We start from the raw sequence: 25,474 nt of genomic DNA on the forward strand, positions 1-25,474 counted from the left end.
ATAATGCACATAAGGGGGTATTTTTTTAGATTCCTCCCCAGCTAGGAAACTGTTAATTCTTTTCTCAGTTCAACAAACAAACAACTCTTACCCACAGTGCCTTCCCATCACTTCCAGCACAAATGTTCTCTGATGACTGAAAACAAAATTAGAAAGCAAGAGTTTATCACCCAGTGCTGTTAGGTGAAGATACCAGTGCTTTACAATAATAAGTTGCTTTTATAATATGAAGAGAGGGGGAAAGGGGACAGAGAAAAATTGAACAAAATAAAGCCCTCAATTTACAGAAAATAAGGATCATTAAGACTAGCCACACCTTGTATGCTTGTGACAATGACAGTGAAGAAAAAATATAAGAAACCTTGTGTTCACCTCTGGGCTGTTGTAGTGATGGCATCAATCACCTCCATGATGCGGTGCAAGGCAGAGTCAGTGCCAATGGTCATATCAGTGCCACAGAAGTCATTGTCAATGGAGCCCACAAGGCCTACGATGTTTAAGTGACGGTATGTCTGAGATATTTCCTCAGTGATTTTTCCTGGATGAAAAATGAACATGGGGTTGTGAGTCTTAAGAATATTCCAAATGAACTGTTTCCAAACACAATTAGATAATGCTTATCCTACTGCAAAGTAAATGGAGATTATTTCAATTAAAATCAGGATTATTTTTTTTACTGCATCTTAAACAATACTCTGTTACATTATGTTTTTTGCCTTAATTAACAGCTTGGCTGCAGAAACAGGACAGATATGTTATAAAAGAAATAAAATCAGCCTTCATTTCTATGAACTTAGTGAAATCAGTGCTTTTATGACATATAAAGTACTGATTTCACTAAGTTTGTATTGCATTAGAAATGAAGGCTGGTTTTATTTCTGTTATTGTTACTTCCATATACATTTTATGGTACAAAGGCACATAAAAGGAAGCAACTGACTATAAAAAAGAATCAGCTACAGATTCATAGTGTTAAAAGTGAGAAACTTTAAAAACAGGAATAATAACCTATTAAATGAAATAATAAATGTACAAGAATGATAAATGTAAAGAAGAATAACCATTATGTGAATGTATAGTTAAAATGCTATGTAAGAGAATAAAAAAATTAAAAAAATTCTGGGGAAAAAATAAGAACAATCATAAAATCATAGGTTTGGAAAGGATTTTGGAATTCACTTGGCCAGTGGTAGAATCCAGAATTGCAGCATTCCCGACAGTTTGTAAAGTAATTTAGAGTGGACCTTGGGAAAAGCTGAAAGAATTGCTAAGGAGGGTAGGGGGAACAAATATTAAGGAGAGACTTGAAGAAGTTACTACACAGTTTAGACACTGAAACCAATAAACTCAAAACCTTCCCCAACCCTGCAACTCTAAATCATATCTCTGATTTTTCCTACTGAAATGGATTGCATTGTCCTGTTGAAAGCCAACTAAGTAACTAACTAAGTATGGTCCATGAGGGGTCACAAAGAGTCTGATACGACGTATCGACCAAACAACAAAATTAATACATGAGTTGATACTGCCTTTCATCCTTAGAAACATTGTTTGGTTATGAACTTTTGGCTCTCAATATCCAAGTTCATTTTCAGAGTCAATAACATGAAATGCAGGTCACAGCCTGGCACCAATAGTACGATGTTAGAGCAGATTTATACCTACCTTCTGTGACCAGTTCCTCCAAAAGACCACCCCACTCTGAACGGAAGATATTTGCACCCGTCAGGCTGCCATCCCCTCCAATGACACATAGGTTAGTGATGCCATGCTGTACCAGGTTGTAGGCAGCTTGAAGGCGACCCTCCCGTGTGGTGAAAGCTTTGCAGCGGGCACTGCCAATGATAGTGCCTCCCTTTAAACAGAAAAGAAAGAATAATTATGAACTGAAAAATTAGATGACTGCAGAAATTAACAGGAAAAAATGGTATTGAAAGTGCGTGAGTTCCAATGAGAAACCAATTTTGATGTTTTTGAAAGGGAATACGGGGGAAACAAAAAGGCTTTGTGGCTCTAAATTTGAACAGGTTTAAGTTGGTGTATATTTTTGTTTTGAAAGCACAAACCATACATTTATAAAAAGAAAAACATACTTTTTTCATTTTCATATTTTTTAGCATTGTGAAGCATCAATTGCCAGGATTGGTGACAATGGGCAGTCAATCATAAGATACGATTTTTGACATACCATACATTGCAGAGCGGAGTGGAAATATGCTAAATTCTGGAGGAAGTTATTTGCTTCTCTCATATCCCAAGCAGATGGCTTTTGGAATGATAACAGGAAGTTATTACAGTGATATGGGCCACTGAGCAACGTCAGCTCTGATAGTCTTAAACAAGGAAACTAGCATTTGACCTTTCTGTTCAACCCATCACAGATAACCCAATTTTCTGTTGCTATGCCCGAAGAACTTAACAGATTCTGCTACTGTTGCTGCCTGATATTGGGAACATAACTGTCATTGAACAACTATCTTCTGAACAGTTGCCCCCTCAGCTCAGGAAAAGGATAACTCATTTGACGGTTAACATAATAAATATACATCCACTGACTTGAAGTTTTCAACTATTACTTGTAACATAAATAAGGGCCAAGCACACAAAAATTATGCATTTGATTAGTTATAATGCTAGTAAACTGAAGAAGGGAATATGCTGAGGCCAGGAGTGGAAGAGCATGTTGTTAGAAGGGTTATTATTTTTAAAATTGGACTGCTATCAAAAACAGTTAAAGCGTGCAAATCAAACTGGCTTAACCATTAAATGTTCTCTTTTAGAGAAGATTTGGGGCACATAAGAAGATTTATATAGCACATAAAAAAACCATGGTGCAGACATGGCAGCCTTGCTCAAGCCTGTATTTATTAAGTAGCAGAAGCTGCATCAGCAGTAAACAAAGACAAAGAAAGAACCATCCTATAGAAACATGCAACACCAGAATGTTACCTGACAGAAAGGAAACATACCAGTCAAACTGGGAAAGGCTCTAAGAAGAAGGAAAAATACAACACTTTTGTAAGCGAGGTGGGTGGGTCTACCTCAAAGACATTCTGACAGTCAGGTCCATTAAAGAAACAATTCCAGTACAATCCAACCCTTAGCTCCTACAGATGCAGTTAATTTTTTTTTAATGAAAAGAGTCATCTCACAATGTTCACCAAAGACAAACCTTTCCATTTTTTAATGAGAGATCCAAATTTTGGGTTACGTCACTAGGACAGCAATTTTTAAATTGACCTTGTTTAAATAGCAATAGTACTTAGACCCTTGATGGCGAACCTATGGCACACGTGCTGGAAATGGCACGTAGAGCCATCTCTCAGGGCATGCCAGCCATTGCCCACTGCTCTTCCAGGTTCCGAAGCACACAGGCATGCCAGCCAGTTGGTCCTCATGCGTGCATGCACATCAGAAACCGGAAAACCAGGTGACCAGCATACATGTGCACGCTGGAAATCAGAAGCTCAGCTTCCCGACTGCACAGGCACGCCAGGGAACTGCTCTTCCGGTTCCCGGAGCTCCCCCACGCACACACCATGGAGCTGCCCTTTTAGTTTCCAGTGCTCCCCCGCATGTGCACGGACACTCCCATTTTGGCACTGGCTGCCAAAAAGGTTTGCCAACACTGACTTAGACTTATATACTGCTTCATAGTGGTTTACAGCCGTCTCTAAGTGGATTACAGAGTCAGCGTATTGTACCCAACAATCTGTGTCCTCATTTCACCGGACACTGGACATCTTACTCAGAAGGAGAGAAAGATGAGTCAACCGTAAGCCTTGTCAGGATCGAACTCCTGACAGTAAATAGAGTCAACCTGCAATTCTGCATTCTATGCACTGCGCCACTACCACTCAAAAGTATTGAGCCTGCAATTCCAAGAATCCCAGTGATCCAGCCGAATGATAGTCTCACTAGAAACTTCTCTGGAAGATGCTAGATGGATTTTGGAAAGTTGAACTAAAACATCTGGCTACCATGGTGAGGATGGGGACATGAGCCATTAATCTGCACTATTTAAATGCCTACATTAAGTAGCTGAAGGGGGGGGGAATCTGATTTTTAAAAAATTGTAAGACCTATTATATAGCTTCTTTTGCTTAATCTGAAAAAAAGTGAAAAGCCAATGTAGCAGCAGCTCCCAAAATTGAAGAATTACATCATACAAAAATTTACAGTATATGAGACAACATTTTAGTTTAGGGTTGAAGAGATAGATCAAAAATATTATCCCCTTATTTTATTATCTTTTAATTGCTCTTGCTATGCAACAAGCTCAGTCTTTTTCAAAAGTGGGACAAAGGAAAAACCATAAAGAGGATAATAAACAAATAAATATGCAAGAGAATCAGAACTATCACATAAATTGCTCTGAAAGTTGCATGAGAAGAAGCTGTATATCATATGTGCTCAGGAGATCTAGATTGGTACAATCTACATTCCCCAGATCTTCCTAGGAAAATAATCTTTCCTACATAAATTGCAGTAAACTGAATAATTTCATTCAGAAAGGAGCCCTGCAAGATTCAATTAATTACCAAGAATTTCCCAGATAGCAAAGCTGAACAAACTTTCTGCCTAAGTTCTTGGAGAGCTTTTATTAGCTTGAACCAACATTACTAGCCTAGAATGATTTTACAGCCATGGTCACATACAGAAGTAAATTTAAGGTTCCCAATCTAATAAGATCTAATAAGAACATATAGAATCTCAGTGCCTGCAGTGCTTTTGCTCCTTAAGTTTTGTTTAAAAGAATAAACATATGAAAAATGAGATAGCTTTCCATTAAAACTGAATCATGGAAGTTGGAGAGGAAGCATGTTTAATAAATCAGGATTGGAAACCAACTCCAAGCCACTATTCGTTTTTGGCATAACATTTGTTTTGTGCTTAAATAATTCCTTATGTCAACATAAAGCTGGGCTCTTTTTTGTTCCCCAGATCATGTGATTGTATGAATGAAAGGACTGTGCACACTAGTATCATAATCCACCATATTAATCAAGCCATGATTCCTGGTCCACAATTATGGGCATTGCTAGATAATATAAGGTAGTTGTTCATTTCTTGCCATCCAGAAGCAAAGAGTCACAATATTATAATGTTTAATAGCATACGTTTAGTACTCTACAATGTAATTAGCTGAGCTATAACTGGTTCTCCTGTACTGAATTCATATAAATTACTATAGATTCTTCCTTGAATAGATTCTTTTTTTCCCCTAGTAACATGGAGGTTTTGAAAATAAAAGTGATTCATACCCTATTCAGTAAAATTTGAAGGAGCACTGTTATTAATAGAAAGCAAGATATGAGAGAATAGAGGCAGCTCATAGTGATCTAACTGATAAGCACTGAGTACTGGCATAAAAGATAGGAAGACTGAGTCCACTGACTATGTCCTAGTACAGTATCTATTTTTGATTTTTCCTGAAAATGGAAATCGATCATTACACAAATTCAAAAAAATACATTTAATCCAAATTACTCAGCCTTAAGTCAGAACTGCGTATTATCAAAGGCTATATAGCCACAACAGAAATGAACTTGAGACCTATTTAATTATAGAGTCAGATGTTAAGAAAGATTAGCCTTACCAGCTGAATAATATTGGACACACTGAGCCAATTTGCTTGCTTAATATTTTCTCCTCCTTCGACTAGTCCCTCGTAACCCTGAGAAGGAAAAAAGAATGTTTTTGCAAAAACACCACAACTGTACTACCAAGAAAAAATTAATAAAGTTAATTTGCAACACAGAGAATTATCTGTATCCCAATATCCTTGGTTTTACCTTTTTGTTCAATTTTACTGCAGGTTGCTGCAAGGAGCAAAATTTAAAGCAGGACACATATCAATTTGCTCCACCGTGCATTCTATCTAACTGCTTTTCATAAAATTGCAACCAGACAAAAGACTGGTAAAGGGGGGGGGGGGAGAGATCTTGAATTACAATATTATAAAATATAATAAATACACATTATCAAGAAAATATCCAATACAATATAGCAAAGTTCACCCAATGTAATAATGCAGCATGTTGACTGCTGGGAGCTAATGTTTTTACAATGCTACAAGAGAATTGGAAGGCTAGCTGAACTATGAAAAAAAAATCATGGAAAATTTGTCTGGAAATAAAAGCAGCTAAGCAAACAAGTAGCCTGTTATCAGAAACAGGGAATGTGTGGCCTAGGTAACATGTTGTTTGGTTCTGATTTGATTAGCATTTGGAGAGTCATATGTTCCTTACCAGTTTAGCTATATTTAGTTTGAATCTTCTCCATGCCAAAACTGCCTAAATAATTTACATTTATTCTGCATTTATAGTTAGATGCTATGAAGCGTGAAAACATTATTTAACTGGTCAATGATGTTCATCAACCTTTTTTTACAAATATTGTAAAAATATTTGTACCAATATTTCCGTTTTCCACTCCTTTGATCCTTTCATTTTCCAAGAAGACTGCAGCAATCTAAAAACCCATATCCACACAGAGGATTTTTGGGGGGGGGAGAGATAATAAACAAAAAGTGAACCTCATATATCAGGAACACTTTAGCTCCAACATATATTCCCATGCGTGTTACAGCTCGAACAGCAGCATTCATACCTAGAAAGATGGAACACAAGTTAAATTATGACCTGGGTCTCTGACAAATTGGTGCAGTATTCTGCTAGTTTATTTTTAAAAAAACCACTCCCCTTCCCAAAAGTAGCATTCTCCAAATGTTGCAATTAGAATTCCCGGAAATAAGCTCAAGACTCTAGAAGACAAAAAGTATTGTAAAAACATTCCTATTCAGGGTTTGGGTTTTTGTTTTGGTTTTTTTGCTAGATATGCTACACAGGGAATTTGCACTTCCCTGTAATTGAACAGAGGCATTGTACAAATTTCAACATACAAGGAATATATATCACTGAATACTCTTGTACGTCAAATGAGCAGTGAAAGAATTGCTTCTTGTGCATATACAGAGTAGCACTTGTATTGTCTTATGTTAGTAATGGATTAAAATTCCTTGGAAAGAAATAAATTATTTTTGTATACAAAAATAAAGTAAACAATAGTAGCTGGTAAGGGAATAAAATAATACACATGAAATTCCACAGAAATTGCACAGCATGGGTTCCTTATGAGTAAAAGATCTGTTTATTGTTAATCATGTAAATATGGTTCTATTTATGCTTAGCTGTTAATAGAAAACGTCAAAAGTGGGTTGCATACGTCTTTCATTTGGAAGAACATAAGAGAAAAGAAACTCTAAAAGAAACTCAAAAAATAAACTTCAGAAAATCAGATCCAACTTTCATTTTTTTTAAAAAAAAATCTGTCATTACTAACAGAGAAAGTTTTTCCTCCCATCCATTCCAACTGCAGAGTTCTTAATTAGAGCAAAAGCAACGATATTTAGAGTAGGTGGCAGAAATGCAATGATGAAAAAGATACCATTTGCAACTCAGATACCATTAATATTGGACCTGGTAAGTTTAAGTGAAATTGAGATGCATAACATAATATCTATGAACATCACATGCTATTTCTTAAATCATCAGCAAAATAGTGAAACTTGCTGTCTATATGCTACCTTTCATTAGCATTATCAGATTTGGACTGCAAAAATCCAGACAACCACTAAATGGCAGCAAAGCCTTTAGGGTTTTCTGTATCTCTTTGCTGCCATCTCAAGGTCATCTGGATATTTTTAATCCAGATCTGGCAATCCTACTTTCATGAAAAGGGCGTTGGTACTTACCTGATACGCCTCTTCTCATAGTGGGGGGAGGAGTATCCAGAATGGGTTTGACCTTATCCTCTCGTGATTGGTTTGAGTCAGATAAGCTCTTTGGGCTCCGCCCCCTGGCAGTGAGCATGCCCAGTTTTATGACGAAGAGCTCTCTCCGACTCGTTGCATCATTCACTCCAGACTCTTGATTCAGTTTTTTGCTTTTATTGTCTTCAACATCAATAATTAAATAACAATATAAACAATGAACATAACACTTAGTCGTACAAACATAGTCAGGGAGGGACTGGATACTCCTCCCCCCACTATGAGAAGAGGCGTATCAGGTAAGTACCAATGCCCTTTCTCCATAGTGAGGGGGGAGGAGTATCCAGAATGGGACGTACCAAAGCCTGCACGTCCCTAGGGAGGGAGATCCCTGAGGCCATATGTCCCCCACTCAGGCCTGTTGAGGCACGGGTCCTGCCCTGTAAACCGCCTGCAACACCCTGCGGCCGAACGAGGCCTCTGCCGAGGCAAAGGAGTCCAACTTATAGTTCCTAACAAAGGGAGAGGGGGAAGCCCACGTGGCTGCCCTGCAGATTTCGGCCAGGGATGCTTGTGTGGCCCAGGCCGTGGATGTGGCTGCACTCCGTGTGGAGTGGACTGTGATATGATTTGGTGTCTGTAACCCCTGCGATTGGTAAGCAGTGGCAATGCAGGTTCGCAACCACCTGCCGATAGTGGTGGAAGTTACCTTATTACCCAGGGATCCTGGCTGGAAGGAGACAAACAGGGCTTCGGATTTCCTGTTTGGCCTGGTTCTCCTGAGGTAAATCCTCAGAGCCCTCCTAACGTCCAGAGTGTGCCACTTCCTCTCCAATGGGTGAGAAGGGTCTGGACAGAACTTGGGCAAAATCAGTTCCTGGGCTCGATGGAAGCAGGAGCACACCTTGGGAATGAAGGATGGATCCAGCCGTAACACCACCCTATCTTGGTGAAAGACACAGAGATCCTCCCTGGTGGACAGCGCCTGCAGTTCGGATATCCGCCTGGCGGAAGTGATGGCCACCAGGAAAGCCACCTTCAGGGTCAGGAACTTAAGGGAAACTGTTTGTAATGGCTCAAATGGGGCGCCCGTTAGAGCGTCCAATACCCTGTGTAAATCCCAGGAAGGGTACCTGTGTACCGTAGGTGGTCTGAGGTTGGAGGCCCCCTTAAGGAATTGCCTGACCATGGGGTGGTGCGTCAGGCTCTGGTTTCTGCCACACAGGAGAACTGATGAGATGGCTGAGACCTGTCTCCTAATTGTGTTAGGAGCTAACCCTCTATCCAGGCCCGCCTGGAGGAAGTCCAGAACCTGAGGCACCGTAGCCTGGATGGGGTTGAACCCCCGGGAGTTGCACCAAGAGTCAAAGACCCGCCACGTGGAGCCATAGATGCGCTCTGTGGAGGGCCTGCGGGCGGCCTGGATAGTCCTTATCACCCTGGGGGAGAAGAGGTCTTTCCTCAGGATGCTCCGCTCAACCGCCAAGCGGTCAACTGGAGCCATTGAGGATCCGGGTGCTCCAGCGCCCCTTGGCTGAGGGATATCCTCTCCTGGGGAATTCTCCAGGGCCTCTCCACCGACAGAGACTGGAGATCTGCAAACCAAGGCCTCCGGGGCCAATGAGGAGCCAACAGAACCACTTCCGCCCCCTCCTGAAGGATCTTCCGTATGACCCTGGGAATCAGGGGCAAGGGAGGAAAGGCATACAAAAGACCCCTGGGCCATGAGCTCCGCAGAGCGTCCGTCCCTTCCACCCCCCGTGTCCGGTACCTGGAGAAGAACCTCGGGAGCTGAGTGTTGAGGGGAGTGGCGAACAGATCGACATCCGGGCACCCGAAGCGCTCGGCCACCTCCTCGAATATCGCAGGCTGTAGCCTCCACTCTGAGTTGTCCACCTCGGCCCGGCTGAGCCAGTCGGCCCTGGTGTTGTCCACCCCCGCTATGTGTTCTGCCCTCAAAGACCGGAGGTTCCTTTCGGCCCACTGACCCAGACGTTTGGCCTCCTTCATGAGGGCCCTTGATCTTGTCCCCCCCTGTCTGTTTATGTGAGCCTTGGTGGTGATATTGTCTGTGAGGACTAATATGTGCTGGCCCCTGACCGAGTTCTGGAACCGTAACAGAGCCAGGCGGACCGCCCTGAGCTCCAACCAGTTTATGTTGTGAGTCCCTTCCGCCTGAGTCCACTCTCCTTGTGACATCTGAGCCAGCAGATGGGCACCCCACCCACTCAGACTGGCGTCCGTCGTTACAGTCAAGCGGTCTGGTGTCCAGAAGGTTTCGCCCTTTGTGATCGCTGGGGATGTCCACCAAGCCAGGGAGCGGGAGACGTCTAGCGGGAGAAGTACCTTGGTCTGCGAACAGCTCGTGCGCCTTCGCTGGAACGGCAAGAGGAACCATTGGAGATCTCTGGTGTGGAGGCGAGCCCACGGGACGATGCCAATGGCGGAGACCATGGTGCCTAGTAGTTTAGACAGAGTGGCTAGGGACACCTTGCGCTTCCTGGCTATCGAGGAGGCTAGCTGTCTAAGCGCTATCTGTCTGTCGGGTGACAGGAAGACCATGCCCGCCTGGGTGTCTATTCTGGCTCCTAGGTGAATCAGACTAGTAGAGGGGTGGAGGTGACTCTTGGCTAGGTTCACTGTAAACCCATGGTCCCTCAGGACTGTCATGGTGATGTCTAGGTCTCGCAGAGCGCCCCTAAAGGAGGATGACTGCAGGAGCAGATCATCCAGGTAACATTGGATGCGCACCAGGACCTGTCTCAGGTGCGCTGCCAGCGCTGCCATTACCTTTGTGAATACCCTCGGGGCCGAAGACAGCCCGAAGGGGAGGGCCCGGTACTGATAGTGGTGACCCATGTAGCAGAACCTAAGATACCTACGGTGATCCTGGGCAATGGGGATGTGCAGATAGGCCTCAGTGAGGTCTATAGAAGTGAGAAAGTCTCCTTGTCTAACCCCCTCCAAGATAGAGTGTAGGGAGTGCATCTTGAACCTCCTATAGCGAATGGAACGGTTCAGGCGTTTCAAGTCAAGGATCGCTCTCCAGCCCCCAGAGGCCTTGGGGATGACAAACAGGATGGAATAGTGCCCCTGACCCTGTTGCTCTGGAGGCACTGGCTGGATCGCCCTGATCTCCAACAGGTGTTGGATGGCTTCCTGCATCAGCAGCCTCCGGGTCGGGTTCTTAGAAACCGGACATATCCGGAAGAAGCTCGGGGGACTGGAAAGAAATTCGAGTGAAAGGCCATGCCTGATGGTCTTCTGCACCCATCTGTCAGAGGAGGTGAGGTCCCAGCGGTCAGCGAAGTGCGCTAAGCACCCCCCAATGGGGAGAACGCTGGACCTAGCTTTAATATTTGCGGAAGGAGCGCCCCCCTCCGCCTCCTCCGCCCCCTCGAAAGGGCCGCTTCTGTTGCCTGCCTCTTTGCTGTCTGTCTGGGTACCTCTGTCTAGCAGGGAATCCCCCTTGATACTGCCTGCCTCCTGAGAAACCTGCCTCTGACCCCCTAAGGGAGTCCTGACCCCGAAAGAAGGAACCAGAGTCCTGACCCCGGGAGTAGGAGCGTCTGGGGTATGGAGTTGACCTGAAGCTGCCTTTCTTCTGGGCAGTGGCGAGGACCTTCCTCTTGTCCTTGTTCTCAACCAGGAACCGGTCCAGAGCCGAGCCAAAGAGGGAGTCCCCTGTGAAGGGGGCTGAAGCCAGGCGCCACTTGTGACGAACCTCCACCTGCCACTGTCGAAGCCACAGGAGCCTGCGTGATGCCACCGACGATGCGATCGCCCTGGAAGCAAATCTGGCTGCAGCCAGGGTGGCATCCGATGAGAACTGGATGGCCGCTGCCAGCCTGTTGATGTCCTGATGTGACCGGGCATCTGCTATGGGGGTGCGTTGCTGTAGCTCCTGCAGCCACAGCAAGGAAGATCTGATGATGAAAGAGGCTGTGGTGGATGCTTTCACAGCCCAGGCCGCTGCTAGATGGCCCCTCTGCAAGGTGAGGTCTGCCTTCTTGTCCTCCGCCTTCAAGGCATCCTCTGGCTCCCCAGGCATGTTGGTGGATGTATGAAGAGCCACGATTGGATCATCTATGGTGGGCTGTGCAAGTAGCTTAGCCAGCTCTTGGTCCACATTGAAGAACATCCTGTCTGAAGAGGAGGGTGAGGGGCCCTTTGTAGGAGATGCCCATTGGCGCCTTATCAGGCCTAGGAAGGTCTTGGGCGTAGGAACAGTGTCTGCCTCGATGGCCTGCTCATCAAAGATGTTCTCTGCTGAGAGGCCCTGGCGTTGGGGTGTGGCCTCCGCTGCTCTGTTGCCTAGCTTGACCGTTGCCTTGGCCTTGAAGAGCAGGGACTCAAACAGTGAGGGCTGGAACAACCCAGTGAATGTGGGTTTAGGAGGAGGCATGCCTTCATCCTCTGATAGCTTGAGTTCTCTGATCTCGCCTTCCTCACTTTCATTGTCACTGTCCTCCTGGGATGAATCTGAGGAGCTGTGAATCTCTTCCTCCTGGGCCTCTGGGAATTCAGGAGCCCGGGGGGTGGGGGGGGAGGGGGGCCCCCTGAGGCTGTGGCTGCTGGAATGCTGCAGCCATGTATTGCTGAAAAGCCTGCATCATTAATTCTTGGAAGTTGGGGGCCCCTGTGGGAAGCACTGGGTTGGGGCTGAAGCCCCCCTGAGCAGGGGGGGGCTGCCCAAAAGGGGAAAGCCAGTAGGCAAGGCTGCCCCCACAGTAGGGGTGATAGGGGATTGCCACCCCTGAGTGGAGCCCCAAAGCCCCGAGGTGTCTATAGGGATCCTTGTTGGCAGGGTTGGATTCTCCCCTGAGCCTCCGCTGGATAAGGGAGTGCCTGGATTTCCCCCCCCTTTGCCTGGGGCGTTCTGATGGCTGGCTGCTTGGTTGCAAAGTCTCTCTAAAGCCTTATGCCTCCTCCGCTCGTATTTAGAGGGCTTGGGGGGCTTGTGACCCCTCCCTTCCTCTGCATCTGCCCTGGGGGAAAGGTGCTTGGTTTTGCATTTAGCCTTTCCTCTCCCCCCCCTCCTCGGGCAGTCTCTGGGGAAGCCACTGACCTGGGTGCTTGTTCTTCTGCCCCTCCGGTGGGGCTGCAGTCCCTGCTTGCAACTGCCTGGGATTCTCCTTCCTGGTAGTTGCTGGGCGCAGCCATCTTGGACCACGTGGGTCCTCCCGGCTTCAAAATGGCGCCGACCGGCTTGCAAAGGGGCGCGAAATTTAAAAGTGCCTGAAGCGAGGCTTGAGCTCCTGAGAGCTTGCCACGTGCGCTCCCAGCCGGATTCTCTTCCTCCTGCCTCTCCTCCGATGCCGCTGTGGCCAGGAACAGCTTCTTCGGCTTCCTCACGATCCTCTGGCCACGTGGAGGCAGCACGGGCGCTCCAGGGCGTTTGAAAGCCCTGGTTCGTCGCTCAACCCTTGAGGGGAGCAACGGAGCGCTCCAGCGACTTACAAGCCTCAGCGGTTGGGGCTGCCTGCTAGAGGCTTTTGCCCGTCCTCCTGGTTAGGGCTGCCTGCTAGAGGCTTTTGCCCTTCCTCCTGCTGCCCGGCCAAGCTCCTCACTGAGAGTCTTCGGATGTCCTCAGTGTCCAGGGCAGCCTGCCGCCCCAGGGGGGCTAGTGGCAGTCCCAATCCTGCAGGAGGAGGCTGTGTGTGAAGCAGGGAGGCAAAACTCGACGGGTCCAAATGAATTTTCCTTTAGATCCTAGTAAATTCCTGGAGCTCTCGAATGAGCAACTTCTCACGATCGTTTTGAGTCAGAAAACTGGGCATGCTCACTGCCAGGGGGCGGAGCCCAAAGAGCTTATCTGACTCAAACCAATCACGAGAGGATAAGGTCAAACCCATTCTGGATACTCCTCCCCCCTCACTATGGAGAATGGAGATGAGCACCGCCTCCTAGAGTCGGGAACGACTAGCACATATATGCGAGGGACCTTTACCTTTAATATGTCCACTGCTTTACAAACCAAACAAATAGTAACTTTAGCAGAGATTCATCCAACAGCAATGATAGGCAACACTATTTGTAATGCAGGTACAAATTGCTTTGCCTTTGATCCTTGTGCCAGTGCCCTTAGGTTAACATTTCTTTATGTTCTCTGTGTATAGCTTGTAACCAAGCATCCCTTGGCTGGTGAATCATATTAAGACTGAGGTTTATGAATGGGTCAAATTCTAGATAACTAACGAACTTGTCACATTGAGCTATATCTTGTTACATTGTTAAGTGTGCTCTCAAAACAGTAAGCAAAAAGAAAGCAATACTATTAAAAAGCATTCTGCTTAGGTTGAGTACTAGTATTATGTAGGCTGGTTTTTTTTAACAGTGGTATATGGAAAAACAACATTTTTGTTTCAATAATTTTAATTACTAGTGTACTGGAACTATTTTTTTTTAAATATTGTAAGCTATTTTAAGATTTTTAATGAAGCGCAGAAGGAAAGAAGGAATATAGAGACACCTACCTATTGCTATCTACAAACATTTAATCCATCACATCTAAGACCACAGGAGTAGGTTCCTCTAAAAGATTTACCCATGTGAATCAACACATTTTTGTTTCTTTTGGCCAATCTTTTCTTATCCTCGGCATGAATCTCAGAATCCAACTGAATCAAAAAAGAACGGGGAAAAAATAACTTATTGGCACAGGCCAATAAGGTCACATACTAGCTACTCTAATCAACTATAGATGATGCGGCATTAGTCACAGAACCAAAATAACAATGAACGTAACAATAATTTACAGAATTCCCTAAAATCCAATCACAAAATAAATGAATCCAATGTGGTCTTTAGTTTTATATAGGAATTGGTTTAATCATTTGCTTTATCTCATTCAAGACTCCTTTAAAGAATTGTGTGATCAAACCTTTACTGGAGCTAAGACTGCCAAAGAGATGGTCAGCTGTTTTCACAGATAATGAAAATTAAGTCTGAACTCTGCTCTGCTGCTTGCTCTGCTTACAACTGCCTATTTGCTGCTTCTGTTTTTTTAGTTTGTTACAAGGAAGTTCAAGCTCGTGTGGATAGGTTGCGAGTTTCACCTTCTGCTTTATTGCATTTCTGCATTGGTTCTGAAATTGTTTGGTTGTATGACATCAATAGTGGAGCTGACTATTAGAACAAAAATCCTCATGTTGTCCTTTACTTGATCATAAGGGAATTAAATCAAATCTCACAACTTTCCTGATTATACCCAGCCCTTTTTCTCTTTCACTGCCAAGAAGGTAGTAGAAAACTTGAACAATTTTCAGGACAAATTGTGGATGAATAATTTGTAGATGAATAGATGTGGATGAATAATTTGTAACTCAACTCAGGCAGATGAATCACTGCATGCAAGAATGAATAAATAGCCTGTTCTAGATGGAGTGACACCCTTGGATCTACTATCAAAATCTAAAGCTTTCTGAAACCAGCAATGTTCCAGTCAAATAAGCTGACTAGGAGTCCATTTATGTAACTTTGATTGCTGCCTGACTCACATTTCTTTCTAATGAAGGTAGCTCTTACTACTGGTACTGGGGTCACGATAACTGAATCATTACTTCCTTTTATTCAATATTGAATTGAAGAGAAGGGTATACAGGTGTTTTTTTTTTACAAGGGAAAGATCATATTTGATCTTCACATGCTGTGTCAAGAAAAAGAGCATAATCAGATCAAAGAAGTGGAAGAGACTGAGATGAAAAGATTAAATTAAAATTTTATTTAAATCACTGTTAATAATTATTCCAAGACTTAATACTTTCCCCTTTAGTTACATTGCAAATTATAAAACAGCAACCTCTAGAAAAGCTCTTGAGTGGCATTCTAGGTTTTGAGGAGCTGCACAGAACAGAATAGAATGGAAGAGAAGAGAAGAGAAAGAGAAGAGAACAGAATAACAGAGTTGGAAGGGACCTTGGAGGTCTTCTAGTCCAACACCATGCCTAGGCAGGAAACCCTATACCATTCCAGACAAATGGCTATCCAACATCTTCTTAATGACTTCTAGTGTTGGGACATTCGCAACTTCTGGAGGCAAGTTTTTCCACTGATTAATTGTTCTAACTGTCAAGAAATTTCTCCTTAGTTCTAAGTTGCTTCTCTCCTTGATTTGTTTTTATCCATTGCTTCTTGTCCTACTCTCAGGTGCTTTGGAGAATAGCTTGACTCCTTCTTTTAGAAGCCCCTGAGATATTGGAACACTGCTATCATGTCTCCCCTAGTCCTTCTTTTCATTAAACTAGGCATACCCAGTTCCTGCAACCATTATGTTTTAGCCTCCAGTCCCCTAATCTCCTAATTAAACATGAGTAAATCTATATGGTATTTGAGCCTACATATAATTGTGGCTGCAAGAATAACCTATGCACAATTTTGGAAATCTACTACTATACCGCCGGAAGATGCCATAATTAAAAAGATCTATGAATGTGCAGAAATGGACAGAATGACGGGTTGGCTGAGGGACAAAGGAGAAACAGAACATTATCTTAGCTGGAACCTATGGTATATGTGGGCGACAAGGAGAACAGCAGGGACTTAAAACGGGGAAAGTTAAATAGCAGTTGTTAACAATGGGAACTAAAAGTGAACATGGGTATTGTAATAGATCCCTGAACTTTGTAACGAGAAGATGTTGCTTAGAGACTAAACAATGAGGAAGGAAAAAAAAGTTGGTCTGTGAATGACTGTCACCGCGGGGAGGGAGGGGCGTTGTATGTTTAAAACTGTATTTGTATGTTTTATCTTAAAAAAAAAACTCTTCTAAAGCACCCAGCTAATTGATGTGAATTACATCAGTAGCATAATTACATACATGTTGAAATTTTAGATATACTTTATCAGTGTCTGTCTGTCTATCTATCTTATTAAAGTAATATGAATTACAGACATTTAGCTTCAAAAGACACCTCTTAGCTAGTTAATCCACAAAACTGAGATTTTACATTGTTTAAAAAGCCTGTGCTATATAAACGTTTGGCTTCTTATCCTGAAAGAATAAATAAAAAAGATTAAGCGGCCATAATTTATAGGAAGTACTTTGTAGGCAAAATCTGTTGTAATTTTTCATTCTACAGTTGACTGTTTGTTTCATTATAACTGAGAAGAAAGATTACATTGTAGAAAACTAGAACAAAGTAAAGGTTATGTAAGGGTGATAGCTGTTGTGGAATAAAACATACACATATATTAGGCAGACCCATCAAATTTCATTTTTCTAAGACTCATCTGAGAAAGACACAAGATCCAGGAATGATAGTTTATTACAACTAAATTGATTCTGTCATTACTGTAGATTATACTTCTTCCAACTCTCTATGCTACACTGTTGATTTATACTATTGTAGCACTGATATGATTGAAAATTTAAAATTGGAAACCCATTATAAAGGGGGTTTGGTTATTTTTAACATACACTAAAAGTTTTGAATTAAATTTTTATAATGAAACATCTTAAGCATCATTGATTAATCCAACAAATAACCAGTATTTCAACTGAGTATGCAGCCTTATTTTCAATTTTAACTGGCCTGCGTGAGTTTTTGTCATAACAAGGACAGTATTTTAATGGCTGCAAGCAAAAAAAATCAATACTTTCTGAATTTCCATTTTTGTCAAGGACATTACAACATACAACAATGTCACACATATTCTTCACGATATATTCAATATAGATTCTGTCTATGGCATTCTATCCCTTGAAGGACTAAGGGTATTGATCTAGAAATAATATTTGCTTGTCTATTCAATTTCTCTATATAATATAATATCATTAGTCAATATAGACAATGAACTACAAATCCAGCTTTAGTGTGCATATAACCAGCTTTAACAAGTAACCATCACTTAACTTTTAAAGATATTCAGGCAGGAATAGTTCTCATCTAGGCCTCCCAAATCATGTCAGAGATCAAATGCCATTAATGGGAAATGAAAACTTTTCTGTTGACATGTCCCAGTTGTCTAGTGAGGAGACCTGCTTCAAGAAAAACTCATTGGATCAAGAGTTCGATGTTATCTAGTTTGGTAATGAAATGGTTGCAAGGAAACAACCAAGCTCAGGGAATACCAAAGACCCCACAATATTTATACACATCTCTGTACAATAAGCCATTTCTAATTCTGGAACACCCCCTCCCTCCAAATGGCTTTACTGATTATTCTCTAAAATCCTATTCCTAATATAGAAGCAAATGATACAATTTGTATTTCATGTACAAGGTACTCTGCATGAACGTTCTTTGCTGCCTACTAGTAGTATGTTAGGGCTGCATTATTAAGAAGACACTGGGGAGATGATGAATGACAGAAATTTAACAGGATCGATGCTTTGATTAAAATGCAACACAGTGATGATATGCCATTTGAGGTTGCAAAATTCCAGATGAAGACTAATGACAAAAAAAGGAGTCATCCCCATCTTTTTGCTATGTATCACCTAGTAGTCCTCGCTTAGATTTTTGCAGCCCAGTTCGGGAAGCCTTAAAAATGTGAATAGTGGGATGGAGAAATTTTGGTTTGCTCATCATGGAGGAAATTCCCTTCTGCGAATGTGCTGCTGCTTGCGTCAAACAAGCACGGTCGTCACAGATTCGAGGCTCTGGCTACGGAGCCTAGTAGTTCCAACGAGGCACCGCTAACCTCCGCTTCCCGCACGATGAGGGCAGATGCCTCCGCCAACCTCCGGGGCGCCTTTATGCCGCGGGCGCCTAGCAAAACCAGGCTTTGGGAGGGAGGCGGAGCAGGAACTCCCTGGTAAAGGAGATTTCTGCAACAGGCCCTCAAGGGCGGACTTTGCTTAGGGGTTTTCGACTCTTAACCTCCATAGGGCAGAGGCTCTACGGCTCAGACTGTGCTCAGTGCTAACCGTACTCATTTACACGTTGCACGTGTCTTGCACACACACCCAGAGTTGGCGTTTTTGAGCCAGCTCGACTTAAGGGGACCGGTGCGACTGACCTTGTGCGTCGCCGCCGCTGGTGAGCACAGCCAACGCTACACCGGCGCCCGCCATGCGTAGCTTCTCTAGGTCCAGCCCCGTTGAGCTTAGATCGGTTCCCGCCATTTTTCCAAGCCTTATCCGGGGTGCCAATATATATGTATATTATATATCTAAAGATAAATCACGAGCAGCAGCAGCAGCGGTCCAGGAATCGCGGCTTCGAGAAGCTCCGCCCTCTCGGTTGGTCTTGGCCGATGACTTCGTCCCGGGGGAGGAGCTACCTGGCCAGCGCAGGCGCTGTGGTGGAAACGTAAATCACTGTCAATTTGTCTGCACCAGGTGTTGTTTTGTCCTGAGCTGCAAGTGATGAAATTGGTTGATGGTAGTGATCAGCAGGCTCCTACTGGGATTTGCTGCTCCCTAAATTAATTTAGGTTCGATGGAGAAGACGTGGAATCTCAAGTTCTTCCAAGGATGGCCCTCAAATGCTTGGTATTGTACACCCCTCTAAGTTGCTTTCCACTTCTCTTCTTAACACTGCCCAATACATTTATTTTCCTACTCCGATCCACTCATATCATATACACAAATCTGTGAGTTTGCTGTTTGTTGTGCCAGAGTTGTTTATTGTTGTGTTTATTGTGATCAAGGTTGATAGGTTCTTCAATACTAGACCTGCTCTTGACTAGTACCCAGAATTTAATAAGAGAAATATGTAGTTGAACCGATTAGGAACACTGACCTTAATGCAATACAATTCAATATTCAAAGAAGTGATAATTCACATACCAAATCCCTCACGGTTATATTTGACTTTAAGAAAGGGAACTTATCAAAATTGAAAATACCAGTGGAAAAAAAATCAAAAGGACAAACTCACTTCACAAAGACTTGGCAGTTTTCACAACCACTATAGTACAGTTTTAGACCCAATATATATCCTTAAATTATGAAAATGGCTGGAAAGTCCAAGAAGACGTCTGTGTAACCATTGCAAACTTTTCAGTAAGGAAAGGAATAAAAGACCAGGTCCTCTTGTGGATGAGCAACTGGATAAATAGGAATTTGAAATAGACATTTCTCATAATAGAGGAATGCAACTAGGCGTTGCATAATAGAGGAATGCAACTAGGCGTTGCATAATAGAGGAATGCAACTAGGCGTCCTACTACAAAAGTGGGACTTTTTAACATATTTTATAAGTGATCAGGCATGACTAGTTGAATAGTCAAATTTGCTAAATGGTGACATTGTTCATAGTAGTAAATGGTAAGGGGTAAGGGGCCTGCAAAGGGGTCTGCAAAGAGCCTCAGAGAGATCTCTTCGACATTAGAAAATAGGCATCAAAATGACAGATATCATTCATTCTGAGCAAGTGAAGCATGATGGACATTGATGTCAAATATCCTAACTGCTTACACAAACCACTGGGCTCAGAGCTAGCAATAAGTGATGAGGAAAGAGATTGGAATAAAGATAAACAGTTCATCAATGAAGATGTTGACAGTGTGATTTTTTTGGAAATTGCCTGTTAACCATTTAAAGTCATTGGAGACCTTCAGAATGACAAGTCTGAAAAAGTATTCATTAACCTTATCTACAAAAAAAAACCCAATGACAATTGCTTATGGTGAATCTCTTCTATTTTGACTCTTTTCTTTCATTATCTTGAAGGACTCACAACAAGGAAAAACATGTGTGCCAGTCTTGTACAGGCCCAATGGAGACAGAATTAGAATCTGATTTACTTTGCGGGAAGCTATGCAGTCCTTGTCCTTGGGGTTTATGCCCCCTTCACAATTTCTACTGCTACATTTCCCAGTTCTGCGCATTTTCCACTTCTGCTAAATCTCTCCAGCAGTCCATTTCATAACTCTCAGTTCCTTGGTAAACCAAAATAGTGCTTGAAATCCACTGGAGGGAAGGCTGTGTTTAGAAGTGATATTCAATATCAGTCTATTTCTATATGCTACAAAACAATCAGCTTCAACAGCATTTTTTAAACTTTTGCTTGGTGTTTAGCCTACTCCCTTACAGTCAGGTCACCTGGTTTTAAAGACAGGAGTTCAGTTAGTCCCTGATCACCTTGCCTCTCAGGATACTAGCCACAGTTGCCAGTAAAACATCAAGAAATACATTGCCTAGACCACAGCCATTCTGAAGCTCAACACTGCCCAAAAGTTTATTTTATTAGCCCAAAGAAAATGCTATTCCTAAAAGAAGGACAATAAATTAAAACAAAATAAAATACATTGCATATATGTAGTGCACAACAAAGTCAGAAGTTAGCACATTCCTTATGCTGATATCAGGCTTCTAAAAATCCCTGACAATTTAAGTATATTCCTCAAACTCCCTTCATGATAGCTCCTTGGTTTTTTTTTAACCTTCTTCCCTAAATTATGACCTTCTTGCTTTAACATTCTTTCACATCCTTCACCACAACTGCATCCTTGATCATGCCAATTTACTTTTGTCATAACAACTCACATCTGCTAACTACCAGGATCAAGCATAAAAATATCATGGCAGCCTTCTTACCCCCTTATTCTATGCCTCCCTTATATTACAGCCACATATCTCACCACCTTCCAAGTTAGCTTACTGCTTTATACAATAATTCATCCACAGAACTGGGAGAAATATTCTCCCTCTACTCTTATCCAGGTATTTCTAATAAATGTCAAATCAGTGTTTTGTTCAGGATTAAATCCTGGATAGATGTTTTGTCAGAAACTGACTTAGCATTAAAGAAGTTGGATCTTCAGACTAAAGCATGGCTGTCAAACTCAAGGCCCGCAGATCGGATTCAGCTGTGATGTGGTTGGATCCAGCCTGCAGGGCCATCCTGGAAAATGTAAAAGGCTGGCCTGCATTGCTTTGGCCCAGTCTACCCAGGTCATTTCAGCCCAGTCTACCAAATGTGAAGAGAAAACACTGGGCCAGCATGGCTTTGACCCAGTATACCCATTGCAAAGAGGAAACATCGGCCCAGCATGGCTTCAGCCCAGTCTACTCAATGCAAGAGGAAACATGCCAGCAATTTGGGGTGTGACATCAAGCTGGTCATGCCCACCCAGCTGGCCATGCCCAGTGAGTGATGTACATCTGACCATGCCCACCAATCAGGCACACCCACCTGGCCCCCTGAGGTCAACCACAGCCCTGTTGTGGCCCTCAATGAAATTGAGTTTGACATTCCTTGACTAAAGGGTCTTCCATCTCTGTCATTGTCATGTCATTAATAAGATTGTAGTCTGAAAGGAAGGGAGATCAGGCACTGGTCTTCCCTCCACTCCTTGTAACAACTAGATTGCAGTTGCTCATCATATATTTCCCTGCAAATTATTATCTCAAAATCTGTGACCTGTTCTCCCCCGCCCATTGTTCTGTAACAGCACACCATAATAAAATAAGATCAGTAATATGTGGCAGTTCCTTCCCTGTTAGAGTCCTATCTCTTTCCAAATATTTGCACATAAAGCAAAAGCAGGCTAGGGCAATAAAAATAGGTAAGTTATTGACTGAAGCAGGATTATTTAGTCTCCTTCTCTTTGTACATGCAAATGATGCCAATGTATGTAAACAATGGATGGGATTTTCATCCACTATCTTGCCTGTTTTTTTGCAATTCCCCTCTCCAAATGTTGCTGCTGCTACTGAGTGAGCAACCTCAGGGACAGTTGATCCTTTTACAACCAGGAAGCAGATGATTCAGACTTTATACCAAAGGCTTCATCTTATAAGAAGCTGGCAGGCCAGTTGGTATCTTTGTGGCTCCTCTTCTGAGTGTTGATGGTAAAAGTATTTTTCATGTGTAATAATTGTATAAAAGGAGGAATTGAGAAAGGTCATGCTGTTGTAAAAAGGAGTGAAAAAATATTTAGATGGATAGGTCAAAAGAGGCTAACATGGAAAATGACTACTCATGTGATATCCATCTATGAGTGGAAGGTCAAGAAGATTGTTGATTGTGTTACTACCACTGACATTTGATTCTGCTGCCTTTTGTTTCCTCAGTTGTTGCTGTTTACATAGTCCTTGACTCATATTTACTTGTCTGGTTCCAGTTTATCTGCTTTCTTCGTTTGGTCATTTTCAGAGTAGCAACCAGAAACTTCATTAAGGATAAAAAAGTGGATTAGAGTACAAGAGAGTTTTTTTAAAAAAGAGAATAAAATGTTGTTATGCTCAGATAATTATATAATCTTTCTTAGACATCTTGACTATATAGTGAACAGACATCACGATGGCTGTTGTCAGCATTTTTGTCATTTCATTGTTCTCTGGGACTCTCCTATCTGACCTATATTTACTCAATAATCTCAGTTACCAAAAACATAATGGCCTTGTGAATGGTCAAGGTAGATTCCATTAAATCCAATCCCAATCTATAAATTTGACTCTTAAGATATCAACATGCATGTTTTAAGATAATGTCATTTTCAGGCTACACTCAGAGAATATGCCCTTGGTTAACTTAACTATTAAGGATATAAGTGAGATTTGTGACTGGATTTACAGTAGGTTTATACAAAATGTTAGGCTAAAATAATGTGAATGCAGGCACCAAGAAAAGACAGTCAAAAGTTAACATTGTGGAGATGTGCATTTCATATGTGCATAGCAATTATACATGCTTGGCATTATAAGACAAGATAGAAATACTTGCACATGGATTAGAGAACAAACAAAAGTGTATGATATCAAGAGAGTAAAAAGAAATAAAATGGGAATAGGATGGTCACATAGCAAGAAGAACTGATGGCAGCTGGACTAAGGCAGTCATAGAATGGATTTCACTTGATAAAAAGCATCCACAAAAAAGACCTATATTAAGATGGATCGATGACATCAGCAACTATTTTGGGTCCAATCGTCAAAAGAAAGTTCAGGACTGTATTGGTTGGAAACAGGAGGAAGAGACCTTTATCCTGCAGTGTACAGAAAATAGTTAGAATGATGATACACATAAGTAAGAAATCAGTCTGGAATAGAAATATATATAACAGTTCGTACTTTGAACTGCAAGTTTCTGATTGGGATGTTGGCAGCAGCCTGATTGAGGTTTGCGAGGATTAGTGCTAGGAAGGTCAGCTGGATGGGAGGGCTGGTGGAAGGACTTCACTGAAAGCGGCAGAGAAAAGAAGGGCAGAAATCCAGAGGCCTTGTCTTTTTTCCATGTAAAATTATTTCTGTGGGTTTTGTTTTTGGCTGAAATCATATACAACAAAAACATTCCAGATTTTATGTGACCCATTCAGAATAGTTCAATAGAACTTTTGGAATGCAATGTTTTTGTTTCATGTATGATTTTTTTTTTTTAGTTTTATAGTCTCCATTTTTGGGAATTGTATAAAACTAAAGCCCACTAATTTGGGCTTGAAGAGCAGGCTCAGATTCAATACTGTTCTTTGCAGGACTTCTGTGGCCTCATACATTCTCCTAGGAATTTGGATGGGAGCAGGATTATGTTCTGAGTTCTCAGCTTCTTTCTCTCTCTCAGAAATATGCTATTTCTTTTTTTTTCTGTTGAAACTGAACACTGGATAAATACTGCAAAGAATTGTTGAAACTCCTAGCCACTCAGAAGTAGGATGTATATATGCATGTTATAAATATGGGATTGTTTGCAGTGTTGTCCATAGACCGAAGCAACTTACAATTCAAAGCATGTCTAACTTTTGTGAAATGTAAGATGATCTTTTTCCTTCTGCCCATAATGACAATGTTATGGTTTGGGGGTTTGATACAATGTTTCATTCCAATTTCCCACAGTATGTTTCTACCAGCAGGAATTTTAAATTTAAGTTCAGTTTTCTGCAAAGAAGTGAGAGAAAGGGCATGATGAAGCACCTCTGCTGCTTAACAAATAGTCCCATATGTAAGAGCTATAGCATTTCAGTGCATTTAGTAATTTCTGATGTTGTAATTCTTGATGATGTAGTAATAATTCTGTTCTGCACTTAAATATATATTGCCAGAGGCAACTATGCATTCCATAAGTCTGCTATTCTTATTAATATTATATATACCACCAGCTAGGTGACTTTAGGCCAGTCACTTTCTCTCAGCCCAACTCACCTCACAGAGTTGTTGTGAGGTAAACAAAAAGGAGTATTAGATATTTTTTTTAAATGATTATTTATTTAAAAAATAATAAAAGGGGATTAAAACAAACAAACAAAAATCATATAAAGAGAACCAGAATAAGACAATGCTTAGAATATTAGATTTGATTAGGGGGCTCCCATTGTTTTAGACCCCACTTAGCCATGAAAGCTTATAGGGTGACCTAGGGGCAGTCATGATTTTCACCATACCCACTTACAAAACCAAGTCATATAGTGTCTTTTTGGCTAAATTCCCATTTCATGATAACTCTTACTGGGGTTTGTTGTCATGTAGTTTATGGCTTAATGGTTTTTAAACATGGCCTCCTTCACTCTGATCCAGTACCCTAAGCACTACAGGTTGTCCTCAATTTACAACAGTTCATTTATTAACCATTCAAAATTACAAAGGCACTGAAAAAAAGTGATTTTTGGCTATTTTTCACACTTATGACCATTGTGGTATGATCAAGATTCAAATGCTTTAAAATTCAGATGCTTGGCAACTGACTTATGACGGTTGCGGTGTCCCCAGGTCACCTTTTGCGATCTTCTGGCAAGCAAAGTCAATGGAAAAGCCAGATTCACTTAACAACCATGTTACTAACTCAACTGCAATTATTCACTTAAGAACTGTGACAA

At 42.1% G+C, this 25,474-nt stretch overlaps 1 protein-coding gene across 1 annotated transcript in view; it reads right to left on the reverse strand.

Moving 5' to 3' along the window:
• PFKL (phosphofructokinase, liver type) overlaps positions 1-18,979 on the reverse strand; it is a 39,291-nt gene extending 20,312 nt beyond the window's left edge. The window contains exons 1-6 of the mRNA XM_032225225.1: positions 18,737-18,979; positions 6,539-6,612; positions 5,600-5,677; positions 1,666-1,855; positions 373-538; positions 92-136 (exon numbers count right to left, since the gene is read on the reverse strand). Of these exons, the coding sequence (XP_032081116.1) occupies positions 92-136; positions 373-538; positions 1,666-1,855; positions 5,600-5,677; positions 6,539-6,612; positions 18,737-18,842 (659 nt within the window). The 5' untranslated portion in view covers positions 18,843-18,979. The remainder of the gene's footprint in view (positions 1-91; positions 137-372; positions 539-1,665; positions 1,856-5,599; positions 5,678-6,538; positions 6,613-18,736) is intronic.
• Positions 18,980-25,474: the final 6,495 nt, after the last annotated feature.

Source organism: Thamnophis elegans, chromosome 10, assembly GCF_009769535.1.
Source record: "Thamnophis elegans isolate rThaEle1 chromosome 10, rThaEle1.pri, whole genome shotgun sequence".
Taxonomy (NCBI): Eukaryota; Metazoa; Chordata; class Lepidosauria; order Squamata; family Colubridae; genus Thamnophis; species Thamnophis elegans.